The sequence below is a fragment of the Bos indicus x Bos taurus genome, chromosome X, assembly GCF_003369695.1.
Source record: "Bos indicus x Bos taurus breed Angus x Brahman F1 hybrid chromosome X, Bos_hybrid_MaternalHap_v2.0, whole genome shotgun sequence".
NCBI classification, from domain to species: Eukaryota; Metazoa; Chordata; class Mammalia; order Artiodactyla; family Bovidae; genus Bos; species Bos indicus x Bos taurus.
The window spans coordinates 40,874,714-40,888,180 of record NC_040105.1 but is presented as its reverse complement, the minus strand read 5'-3'; the positions used below and the strand labels follow the sequence as shown (position 1 = coordinate 40,888,180).

General features: G+C 40.5%; 1 protein-coding gene across 14 annotated transcripts in view; it reads left to right on the top strand.

Annotated features, from left to right (window-relative positions):
• CASK (calcium/calmodulin dependent serine protein kinase) overlaps positions 1 to 13,467 on the top strand; it is a 377,764-nt gene that overhangs the window by 184,797 nt on the left and 179,500 nt on the right. For all 14 annotated transcript variants that reach the window (XM_027534512.1, XM_027534509.1, XM_027534508.1 and 11 more), the window contains exon 5: positions 3,476 to 3,548. In XM_027534512.1, coding sequence (XP_027390313.1) covers positions 3,476 to 3,548 — 73 coding nt within the window. The remainder of the gene's footprint in view (positions 1 to 3,475; positions 3,549 to 13,467) is intronic.

Here is a 13,467-nt window from a genome sequence, read left to right as displayed (position 1 = left end):
CTCCTTAGTCACTAACCATGGTATGTTAAAGGGTTCAAACCTGTAAGTGTTTATTCAAACTTTCTACCATTTAGGAAACAGTTACCATTAAATGATTATAACATTCTCCCTCCTACCATTCTTTTTATAATTATGGCACAATGGACAGATATGGCTGAAAACAGCTTAGGGACTACTACCCCCATGCAACTTTAAGCTCAGAATGACTTGACTTTCTTCAGATTCTTTGCACACTCTTCTCCTGACTGAGCAGCAAGGGCCCCCATTTCGGGAGGTGGAGCAGCCATAACCGTAACACAAGATAAAGAATATACTAAATTTTAGGTAGCTGCTGTTTTCTACTCCTGGAGCTAGGGAGAGGAAGCAAATGAGAGTTTATATATATTAACTTTAGTCCTTCTTTTAACTCCTGATTTATTCATAGTAGAACTGAGGCCAAATATCCTTTTTTATTTTGTGCCTTGTTCACTAAAAGTATATTCTAGGGTTTTCTTTTTTTTGGGGGGGGGTTCTTTTTTTTAATCCCATTTTGCTTTTGTGTTCTTATCACAATTAAAAGTTTTTATTTTGTATTGCATTTTAGAATTAAAAAACATTCTTTAATAATCAATGCTTTCTTGATTTTTCTTATGGCATAGTGGTATGCCACTTTCTCCTACTAAATGAAACCCTCAGATTTTGCATAGCATTGTTCATATTTATTTCTTAAAGAATTAGAGTTTTGTATTTTCCCATATTGTTATCTTTAGCAGCATCAAACAGGGAAAACTAAATATTCTGGGCGTTGATTTCATAAAACAGTTAAACTTGATGGAGGAAGATGACTTTTTCCTTTTTGAACCACAAAGACACTGGAATACCTGGCAGATAGGCTATCAGAGTTGATGTTAAACCACTACTGGTTTTACTCTGTTCCATACTCATCCATTACTTTGCCAACAAAGGTCGATCTAGTCAAAGCTAAGGTTTTTCCAGTAGTCATGTTTGGGTGTAAGAGTTGGACTATAAAGAAAGCTGAGAGCCGAAGAATTGTTGCTTTTGAACTGTGGTATTGGAGAAAACTCTTGAGAGTCCCTTGGACCGCAAGGAGATCCAACCAATCCTTCCTAAAGGAGATCAGTCCTGAATATTCATTGGAAGGACTGATGCTGAAACTGAAACTCCAGTACTTTGGCCATCTGATGCAAAGAACTGACTCATTTGAAAAGACCCTGATGCTGGGAAAGATTGAGGGCAGGAGGAGAAGGGGACGACAGAGGATGAGATGCTTGTATGGCATCAGTGATTCAATGGACATGAGTTTGAGTAAACTCCGAGAGTTGGTGATGGACAAGAAGGCCTGACATGCTGCAGTCCATGGGGTCACAGAGTTGGACACTACTGAGCGACTGAACTGAACTACTCATTCCTATTACTTTTCTTTAACTTTGAGCCTGTCTCTGCCACTGTGCTAGGTGTTAGAACATAAAGAATACCAGTGTTGTAGAGATGATGTCATAGAGTGAAATGACTGGAGGTCTCTCACAATCTTGAGATTATAGGAAAGTTAGATGTTTATGTACATCAAGATGAAAGTCTGTTGATTTTAAAAATCCACCTATATTGCTATTAAAATGGTGATTTTATGAAAGGAACTTACCAGAATGGACCAAAGAAAAGAGTAATATTGGGATCAATAAATGATACTGCAAAGAGAGGGATTTGGCAAAATTTATTAAAACCCTTCCTAAAAATGACAATAGGGAGGGACCTCAGAAAGTATGATTAGGTATGTCCCCTATTGCAGAGTACCAGTGACCATGTAACCAAGGGCACATAGATCCTTCCTTTGGTTTAGAACATTCAACCGGATAACTTCTACCTTCCTTCTCTCTGATCCTATACTCCATTGTTGGGAAATGCAGCTTGTATCAGTTGTTCTAGTGAGAGCAAGTGAAAGAAGACTCAGAGACCAAGTAATCATACTGATAGTGTTGTTTTTCTCGAAATGGCTGACCCAATTACTGATTACCTCTGTTTTTCAGAGGTGATGAATTGTGGAGTAAACTAACACACAGGATCAGATTATCAAATCAAATTCTCACAAATCAGAGAGATATTCTTCCCTAGCACCAGGCTTTACTGAACAATTGTAAGGATACAGCCAATCAAAAGACCCAGCTGAAGCTGAGAGAGATCTGGGCCTTTTAAGGGTAGCTCTTCACTTCTTCCTGCATCAGAAAATCACCGCTGGCCCAGAATAGATGAGGTCTCTACATGAGGTCTGTGAGATTCCACACACAGAGGGGAGCATTTCAATTATGAAGCATCTCCATTGTGTATCTTGGAGAGTGGTATAGCTTATACACCATCCTCCACGAAGCCATTGATGCCTCAGGGATCCTGGGTTCTTTTTATGATAGGCAGTCCTTAGCCAGGGACATTCTGTTAAGGGAATTCCAGAGATAAGCTTTCTTCATCCTTTATTTTAAAGTTTGGAGAATGAAAGATCTGGATAGAAAAAAACAAAATTAAGTAAATACTAACCAATAAATAATGCTAAGTAAATTGCATTTCTGTGTCATGGCTGGTTGGGAAGGAAAAGGGGAAAAATGAGAAAAGAAGATAGTAGGAAGAAAATGACAGCTATGTAGGGAATAAAATTCAGAGGAAGAGAAGATGAAAAAGACCCTTAAAGACAAACAGTAGGATTGCAGAAGAAGAACTTTAGAATTGAGAGAAGGAAATCAAAGTAAGTTCTCAAGTAATACTGAATGACCTGCTCTTGTCACACCCAGTGGCTAATGACCCTGTTAGCACTTTTAAATGCTCACTCCTCCTCTGTTCTTCTCCTGGACCCAGTTCAGAGCCTCGGTGGACCCTGCTGGCCTTGTGAGGAGTTTGATTTTCCTTCAGCCCAGAAGGAATCTGCTTTGTTCAAGGATACCCCATCTAATACTTGATTATGTTGCAAAAAGAAATTGTAGGCATAAGGGGGTTCTCTCTTGTTTGTTCTTAGAGCTAAATGGAAATAAGACAGCTAACCAGCCTCTGCTGGCAGATGAAAGACTCCTACCCCTTGAGTTAGAATTCTTTGTGTACTTCTGAGCACTGCTCACTTAATAGCAATCCAGAGTAACTAAGTAAAATTAACTGAATGTCAGAGAACTGTTACTTATTTTTTTCATATTTTAAGGTTGAATTTTTAGTTTGAAGAGCTATTTTACCTAGGAGCTGTGTGAATGTGTGAAAATTCCTTTGACTTAGATATCTTAGAAAATGTAGAACACATTATTTCTTCATAAAGCTCAAACTTACATGTCTGCCAACTTTTTCGTTATGAAGCTGTGCATTCCACCAATCTTGTCTACTCAAATGAAAAGTGTCTGTGGGCAGCGAGTATGAAGGTGGGAGTTACAAACTAGGGACATTGTATATTAAGTTTTAAAAATAAAAGTTTTTTTTACAGTTCTAGATTTCTTTTGTTTTTCTACAGTCATTACATGAGACAGATACTGGAAGCTCTACGCTATTGTCACGATAATAACATAATTCACAGGGATGTGAAGGTAAGTCATTTTTATTACTAACTTTAATATTTGTGAATAGATACTGACTTATAGCAATGATAGTAATGAAATTTTTTCTTTAATGTTTTTATGAAGAACATCTTAAAGTTAATTTTACTTACAAATAAAAATTTGTTGAAGTGGTTTATATTTGGAGAGTTGTAATAATTCTTAATAGGAACAATTTTATCATTTCCATTTCCTTATTTTTATTAAAATGTACATGCATTCTAAAATTCCATTATTCTTTCTTTGCCTTTGTGTGTGTGTGTAAGAGAAGTGTGAAAATCCAGCAAATAGGAAGAACAAACAATATTCTGCACTGAGTTAATTGAGGGGGAAATGAGAATTTGGTTGATATAGGAATAGTTCATCACACTTATATTTCTGTAATGTTGCAATGTAGAATAGTCAGCATTTTATTTTCTTTGCAGAGAGTTTTGAAACATAGTCTGAAATCATAAATTATAATAGTTTGTACCCTTAGGAATATGAATATTACCATTATTCAGTCTTTATGCCTGTTTGATCCCAGTATCGTTTCATGAGAACTGTCCGTTCCTGGCTTATTATGGTGTCAGGCAGAACAAGGAAGCGTGAAAGCAAGGGAGACATGGCCCTCCTGCTCATGCCCACCCCCTTTCAGGGCCTTGAGTGGCTAAGAGCCCCTGCGATCTCTCTGGCCCTCTTGTCCACTGTCACATGCTCCTATTTTGTCACTGGTTTCTCTCTAACCCATAGCATCCATAGGTACAGTGCTCTTCTTCTCTCAAGAAATAATATCAAAGGCCTGGCTTCTTCAGTAGACTTTAATGGTTAAGAAAATTAAAGAATTTAATTAAATTTTCTATAAGATCTGAGAAATTTTAACTGAAATTCTGGTGGTTAAAAGCTGAGGGAAAGCATGAGCAATTCCAAACCCATCTAGTGGAATGTTATAATAGCAATGAAAAATCATTGGAGAAATGTACAAAATACACATTAGTGTAAATTAGTTGTAAAACATCTTATTCTTTTCAAATGTAGTGATAGGAAAGCGATATTGTTATTATCTCCACTCAACATTTTAAACAACTCGGTGGATACATAGCACTTTTATAAGCAAGTATTCTTCAGTTATGCAAACAAAGAGAGTGAGAAGTGTAGAAAGATAAGGGGGTGGGGAATGGTCAGTGATAGCAATATGTCATGTTATTCTTTTGCATTTAATTAATAGAAGAAAATGCATATATACAGAATGAACTATATCTCCATAAATGACAATCTGCGGGAGTTCCCTGGTGGTCCAGTGGTTTAGACCCCACACTTCCACTGCAGAGGGCATGGGTTTGATACCTGGTTGGGGAGCTAGGATTCTGCATACCACACAGTAAGCCCCCCAAAAAAGATCATTTGAAAACTTAAAATATGTAAAACAGGGGGCTTCCCTGATAGCTCAGTGGTAAAGAATCCACCTGCCAATTTAGGAGACATGGGTTCTATCCCTGGTCCGGGAAGATGGCACATGCCGCAACAACTGAGCCTATGCGCCATACAACTAAGCCCACGCGCCACAATTACTGAGCCTGTACTCTTGAGCCCACATGCTGCAACTGCTGAAGCCCGTACGCCCTAGAGCCCGTGCTCCGCTACGAGAGAGGCCACTGCAATGAGACACCTGCATACTGCAACTAGAGAAAAGCCTGCGCGGCAACGAAGACCCAGCACAGCCCCAAATAAATAAATACAGTGTTTAGAAATATGTAAAACAAATTCTGAGTTCATATAGTAGCATTATGTTAAGGACTGTTGCTCAAGAGGTATTTTTTTTTAATTGAGATATAGTTAACATTTAGCATTATATTAGTTTCAGGTGTACAACATAATGATATATGTATATATTGTGCAATGATCACCACAGTAAGTCTAATTACTCTCTGTCACCATGCAAATGTACAATATAATATTATTGACTAGTCACCAGGCTGTACATTACTTCTCATGACTTATTTATTTTTGTGATTGGAAGTCTGTACCGGTTACCCCCTTCACCCATTTTGTCCCTCCAACCCTCTTTCTCTCTGGCAACCACCATTCTGGTCTCTGTGTCTGTGAGTTTTGTTTCGTTTGTTCATTTGTTCTGATTTTGAGATTGTGTATGACTGAAATCTTATTTGTCTGTCTCTATCAGACTTACTCAACAGAATACCCTCAAGGTCCATCCACTTTGTCACAATGGCAAGAGTTCATTCTTTTTTATGACTGAGTAGTATTCTGTTGTGAGTGTGTGCGTGTACACACACACACACTATCTTTGTTCATTTACCCGTCAATGGACACTTAGGTTGTTTCTATCTTGGCTAATGTGAATAATGCTGCAGTAGCATGAGGGTGCATATATATCTTTTTAAAGTAGTGTTTTTGTTTTCTTCAGATAAGTACTCAGAAGTCAAATTGCTCAATCATTTGGTAGTTCTTGTTGAAAGTGAAAGTCACTCAGTAGTGTCCAACTCTTTGTGACCCCATGGACTACACAGTCCATGGAATTCTCTAGGCGAGAATACTGGAGTGGGTAGCCTTTCCCTTCTCCAGAGGATCTTCTGAACCCAGGGTTCAAACCCAGGTCTCCCACATTGCAAGCAGATTCTTTACCAGCTGAGCCACAAGGGAAGCCCAAGAATAGTGGAGTGGGTAGCCTATCCCTTCTTCAGTGGATCTTCCCAACCCAGGAATTGAACTGGGGTCTCCTGGATTGCAGACAGATTCTTTACCAACTGAGCTGTCAAGGAAGCCCCCATGTGGTAGTTCTATTTTTAGTTTTTTGAGGAACCTCCATACTGTTTTCTAGAATGACTGCACCAATTTATATTTCCACCAATAGTGTGTGAGGGTTCCCTTTCTTTCTACATCTTCACCAACACTTGTTATTTCTTACCTTTTTGATGATAGTCATTCTAACAGGTTAGGGGGTGATCTTTCATTTTGGGGATTTGCATTTCCCTGATGATTATTGATTTCGAGCATCTTTTCGTGTACTTGTTGGCCATCTGTCTTATTTGGAAAAATGTCTGTTGAGATCCTCTGCCCACTTTTTAAATCAGATTGTTTGGGATTCTGTTACTGAGTTGTAAGAAGCAATTTTATTTTGAATTCTGTTCTTGAGAGGTAATTACATCAGCATCATATGAGAAATAATGATGGACAACACACTCTAATACTTTCAGTAATATAGTCAGTCAGCTTTTTGGTTGGCCATGGTATAATGACAGTCCAAAACCAAATACAATCCCTAAGTAGTTATGTTTGAATACTGTGCTTCAGCTTTCATTTACATTCTGATTGATTTATTCAACAAATATCCGAGTACCTACTTTGCACAGTATACTATGTTTCGAGTCCTAAAGGCATTATGGTCTCAGTAGACAGATGAAATACTGTATCTGTTACCAGCTACTACAGATCAACACACAGTGATTTATAGCAATCACCATTTATTTGCTTTCAGTTCTGCAGTTGGGCAAAGCTTGAGGAGGACTGCTCAGTTTTGTCTCACAGGCTGTTGGCTAAGGTGGCATGGCTAGTATCCACAAAGGCTTCACTCACTTTTCTGGCATCTCAGCAGAAGTAAATAGAACAGCTGGAAGCTGGCTGGGCCCTCTTTGCAGTCTCTCATTCAGAACCTCTCTCTCTCTCTCACCTCTTCATGGCCTCCCTTTCTAGCAGGACAGTGTCTCACGGCACCAAAGGAGCAAAAATGAAGCCTCAACCTAGAAATGGCATCATGTCATGTCTTCTGGCTTCTGTTAGTCAAAATGTCACAAGAGTAGCCTGGATTCAAGAGGAGGAAAAACAGGTTGTGCCTTTTAGAGGAGCAACATATGTGCACAAGGATAGGAGGACTTGTTCACGGCCATCTTCGCAGATAGGCAAAACAAATAATTACCATCCAAGGTATGGGGTGGGAAGTGTTAAAAGGCAGAGTCATAGAAAATTCACGGAGAAAGTTGCATTTGAGCCTAGTCTTGAGTCATGGGGGAGTTATAACAGGATGAGAGGACATTTCAAGCAACAGGAATAGTGTAGGCAACAGCTCAAAGTTACTGTAATAAATTTTAGTAAGTTTATTATATCTAAGGCACAAGCCAAATAATTTTGAGGAAGCATCCAGAAACATGAACTTCCCAGGTGGCAATGGTAGTAAAGAACCTTCCTGCCAATGCAAGAGATGCAGGTTTGATCCCTGGGTCAGGAAGATTCCCTGGAGGAGGGCACGGCAACCCACTGCAGTATTCTTGCCTGGAGAATCCCATGGACAGAGGAGCCTGACAGGCTGCAGTCCATAGGGTTGCAAAGAATCGGACATGACTGAAGCGATTTAGCATGCACACACACATTCAGAAACAGTCTAAGGAAAGGAAGAGAGAACTGATTCTCAAACTGCACATTAATAAGAAACCACCAGAAAAGGCACCATTGTTGACTTGGGAAGCAGACTCTCAACACAGAGCACACATTATTGTTGATATTCTTTATATTTTAGTACCTGAAATCTATACATTTCGCATGTAACTATAGTGCTCACATCTAGCTAATTGGTAAATTGGGATTGGGTTTTTTTTTTTTCTTAAGACATCCATCCAAAAATACATATCGAGTGCCTACTGTGTGTCTGGCAGTATCCTAGGAACCAGAGCTACATCATCAAACAAAACAGACCAAATCACTGACCCTGTGGAGCTGACTTTGTAGTTCAGGGAGACAGACACTGACCACTGAGCATAAAGAAGTCAACTGTATAGTAGGTTAGAGATGTGAAAAGGACTACAGGGAAGAAAAAAAAAAAAAAAAAGGCAGCCAAAGGAATGAGGACTGCTGGAGAAGGGGTTGCAGTATTAAATAGGGTGATGAAGCAGGCCCCATTGAGCAGTTGACCTCTGGCAAGGAGAGACAGTGGGCTAACTTTGGGGGACACCAAAGGAGGAGGATTCTGGGTAAAAGAAAGGCAGGAGCATAAGTGGCCTATTTGAGCAAGAACAAGGAGGCCAGTGTGATTGAAGCAAAGTGGCCAAAGGGGAGAGTGGATAGTAGATGAGGTTAGAGAGGAAAGTAGGGGAGGAGAACCTTTAACCTTTACTCTGACAGAACTGAGGATTCACAAAAAGTTTTGAACAAAGACAGATGGTGATCTGACTTTCCACGGTAACAGGACGACATTGCTTTGTTGCTCTAATAGATTGAATAGGGGCTCCAGGGTGGAACTTGGGAAGCAGGAGATGGTCCTGCCTGGCAGGGCCAGAGTGGTAGCAAGGAAGTGATTAAAAAAAAAAAAGTAGATTCCAGGTATATTTGAAGGTTATATCCACAGGATTTGCTAATATAATTTCAGTAGCTTAGATAACCCAAAGTAGTTTCATTCAGGACCTTATTATAGAGGTTTTCCAATGTAGTGATCTTTAATAATAATGCAACTTTAATGACAGTACATTTCCCATGGCTAATAATTTAAACTTTCACTGGATGTGTTCTTACTCTTTGCTAATAATAACAAATTTTGTGAAGAAGCTTTTCTTCATATTCAGATAGTGGATATTCAGTGACTTGTCTGGATATAGATTTCCTCTGTATATAGATTTTGATTTCTATAGTGAGTTTTTGTCAAAGTTTTCTTCCTTTTTACTCAGTAAAGAAAACAGAAGACCATTGCAACAGTCCATTCCTTTGAGAAAAATTTCGATTATTTAATCGTCCCTTTTAGCTAGCCAAGCATATTCCCATTTTCTCCCTTGTTCTGGTTCTCATTCTCCTTCCCTCCTTCCTTCCCCTCCCCCCAAGTTCTTGGCATAGATCCAGAAGCATTGGGTTTCAAACATTCTAGAATTATATTAATACTTTTTTCTTTACTTAGTAAGCATTTCTTTTTGAAATCAGAATGCTGCTGCTGCTGCTAAGTCGCTTCAGTCGTGTCCGACTCTGTGCGACCCCATAGACGGCCTCCTACCAGGCTCCTCTGTCCCTGGGATTCTCCAGGCAAGAACACTGGAGTGGGTTGCCATTTCCTTCTCCAGTGCATGAAAGTGAAAAGTGAAAGGGAAGTCGCTCAGTCGTGTCCGACTCTTAGCAACCTCATGGACTGCAGCCTACCAGGCTCCTCCATCCATGGGATTTTCCAGGCAAGAGTACTGGAGTGGGGTGCCATTGCCTTCTCCATGAAATCAGAATACCTGAGTCTAAAAATGTTTGGTTCTATCAGGTTACATTTGAGTCTATGGTGCCATGTGAAGAAGCAGTTTCATATGAAATTGTGTAAAATGTAATTGTATAATTCTTTGAAGAATCTTGAGAGTCCCTTGGACTGCAAGGAGGTCAAACCAGTCAATTCTAAAGGAAATTAGTCCTGAATATTCATTGGAAGGACTAATGCTAAAGCTCCAATACTTTGGCCATGATGCAAAGAACTGACTCATTGGAAAAGACCCTGGTGCTGGGAAAGACTGAAGACAGGAGGAGAAGGGGACGACAGAGGATGAGATAGTTGGATGGTATCATCAACATGATGGACATGAGTTTGAGTAAGCTCCAGGAGTTGGTGATGGACAGGGAGGCCTGGCGTGCTGCAGTCCATGGGGTCAAAGAGTCAGACACGACTGCGCCACTGAACTGACTGACGTAAGTTTGGGAAGACGTGTCATCATAGTACAGCATCTCCCAACAGCCGTATACGTTTGGGGCCGGGTTCTTTGTTGTGGGGGGCTCTCCTTTGTGTTGCTACCTCTGCCTAGCCTCAACCCAGTAGATGCCAGTAGCATTTCCCCGCTGTATGACGCTCAAAAATGACTCCCAACATTTCCAAATGCCCCTCAAAAACCACCCCTGGTTGATGCCCACAGTCATAATATTCTACTTCTCATGCTTTGCCTCCCTACAGGCATTAAATAGGGCATGTATGCAAATTTCTTTTTTCTATCACCTTTCCTTTTATTCCTGTTTTTTTTTCTTGTGAAAGGATGTGAAAACTTTCATTATGTTTCAGTGTTTTCTTCCTCTCGCCCCTAAATGAAAAGTACTTTAAAAAAAAATAGTCCAGTTTTTTAGGTAAATGCAACTCCTGGCTCCTTGCTGGCCTTCATTCCCTCTGTTCAGCCATGAGAGTCGCCGTTTTATTGTCTCTCCTGTCTCCCAGAGACGCCACACAAAGCATCACTTGAGCGCGGAGAGAACACCAAGCCTCAGACCTTTCTATGCCACTGACCTACTGACGTCTGATTTTAATAAGCCAAGTTGAAGTTAAGCCGCTTCTTTGAGCAAACTGCTTGACACACAGTCCCTTTCTATTCTGAATAGGGCCTGTGCCCAGGAGGTTTGGGGGCTCTGGTTTAGTTCTCAGAACTGCAAAACCCCAAATCTCACAGCTGCTCAGCCAGGAACCTCCACCCAAGCGTTTCTGTGTGTGCTTCCTTTAAATGGTTTCCTCGCTAACCCATGAACACGCCCGGCTGCTCTCTGGCCACCTTCTGGTATCAGTTCTCCTTTCACCAGCCGAGGGCCAGACTTCATTATAAATGGTTGTTCATCACATCACTCTAGTTGCGGTGGCATTGTGGATTTCTTATGGTATTTCTTCTTCCATCGCTCTTGACATTTGTCTTACATCTCTTACTATAGCTCCCCCAAAGTCCCTCATGTTTATATTATATAGAACATTGAGAGTTTCCTTAAGATGAAAGTAAATTCTGTTCTTTATTATAATAAGCACGCAGGCTTACCTTCTCTGTTACTTTTGTAAGATTGTCGAGCGTAATGTACATGTTCAGCTTGATCATGGGGTTTTTAATACTTAGAAATACAAGATATATTAAAGATGACCTTGCTTCTCTTTTTCCACCCATCCCCCGTTTCAAAAAAAAAATCAACTCCAACTTTCTTTTGCTCAGTAGACGCGAGTACTTTCACTGCTGGTTCCCTTCTGAGCCAGCAGTAGCAAGCATGTACCATACAGCCAGTGCATTTGTACTGTCATGTATAAAAACCCTTCAGGCTGTAGTAACTCTTGCCACTGATATCAATTCACTTTGAATCCCAAGGCAGTCAAAGAAGGCTCATGGCATTAGGTTGTGGGATTGAAATGCTTAGCAAACTACCAGTGCCCCTCTGTGCTGTGCTCCCTTTGTGGTTTGCCAAGCAAGATTCCCTCTCAGCTTGTCTCCGCATATTCGCTCATAACAGCTCCCTCTCTGCAGACTGCAAAGCCCCAGGTGGGCTGCAGCCAGCCTTAACCAGATCAGAGCAGGGTTGACATTGGAGGGGAGCAACACTTGCCACCCCCACAATGTGTCTGTTTGGCTTGAAGATTATTGGGGGCTGGTTATTTTTAAGAAGCAAGAGACTCAGGAAGTCTTTCTTTACACCTCCCCCTTAACCGCCTGAAACAATTTAAAGGGTCTGATCCAGGAAGAGTACTAGCACCGGAGATGTCTGCAGAGAATGTGGGCTAGGTGTGGTGGGTGAACTCAGCAGGCTAGGGAGACCAAAGTCCCCTCTGCATCCCGTAGTCTTGGTAGCAAGCATTTGTTTCCCAAACATTTGTTTCTCCATCTCCATGTGAATTGCCTTCCTCCCCTTTGAGGTCCCCAACCCCTACCCTCTTCTCCTTCTCTCAGTTGGCTCATAAATTCCAACTGCCCAGCTTATCCTTGAGCCGCATATTCCAGAGGATATGAGGCCATATTCCCCTTAGGTATGTAATTTATTTTGTTTTTGTTTTTTTTTTTCTCCTGTTAATCCATTTCAGGTCAGGAGAACCTACAGGAGTAGAGGAAAATTTTTTCCTTCCCCAGCATCTTCCTGTTCTCCCCAAAGAATAGAAACTCACTTCCAGGAGGAGTACTCCATCCTTCATTTTGCTGTTCTAGTCTTAATTGTTCATGTTCCTGATTAATAGTTTGCAGGTTGCCTTGATGGGAGTGTATATATGAAAGGATAAAGGGGAAAATAAACCTTTGTCATGCCTGCAGTGTTCTTGCCTGGAGAATCCCAGGGACGGGGGAGCCTGATGGGCTGCCATCTATGGGGTCACACAGAGTCGGACATGACTGAAGCGACTCAGCATGCCTGTTAAGACACAATCTTGTCAATCTTTTAAGTCAAAATTTGGGGTTTCTGAAATTGTGTTTGATGTTAACTCACAGACACATTAAAAGCATCACTTTCCTGAAATTCACACTCCAAATTTAGGATAAATTTTAGAAAGTGATACTTCCTAAAAAATATTTGCCATGACATTAAATAGTCAGTTCCTCAATTACACAAAAAAATTCAACATAATTTGCAATCACCTATTCATGAAAGCATCTATGGTGTAAAGATAAACATGGTGACTAATAAGCTCAGTACAGAGAATTAAAATGGAAGTTTCTACCAGAATGAGTAACTTGAGAAATTGCATATCTCCTTTTCTGCCTTTTTCTAATGTAGAGAAGTCTACTTTGGTGTAGTATCTTTTATTTAAATAGTGGTGTAAAGTGATTTTTTTAATAATGATTTTCAGAAGTTACATATGTTTTTGAAACTAAGTGAAGTGAGATTTGATTCAGCGTTGCTTATGTTAAGTGAGAACTATTGATCAGCTTCTCAATTCCTTTTAGTCTAATGAGTTTTGGTTTAAACCTTATGTAAGAAAGTATGCTGGGAGGGATTGGGGCAGGAGGAGAAGGGGACGACAGAGGATGAGATGGCTAGATGGCATCACCGACTCAATGGACGTGAGTTTGACTGAACTCCGGGAGTTGGTGATGGACAGGGAGGCCTGGCATGCTGCGATTCATGGGGTCACAAAGAGTCGGACACGACTGAGAGACTGAACTGAACTGAAGAAAGTATTGCTGTAACTGTGGAGAAACTTGGGTGTTTGGGTTGACTTTGAGTTAATATGTGATTCTCATGT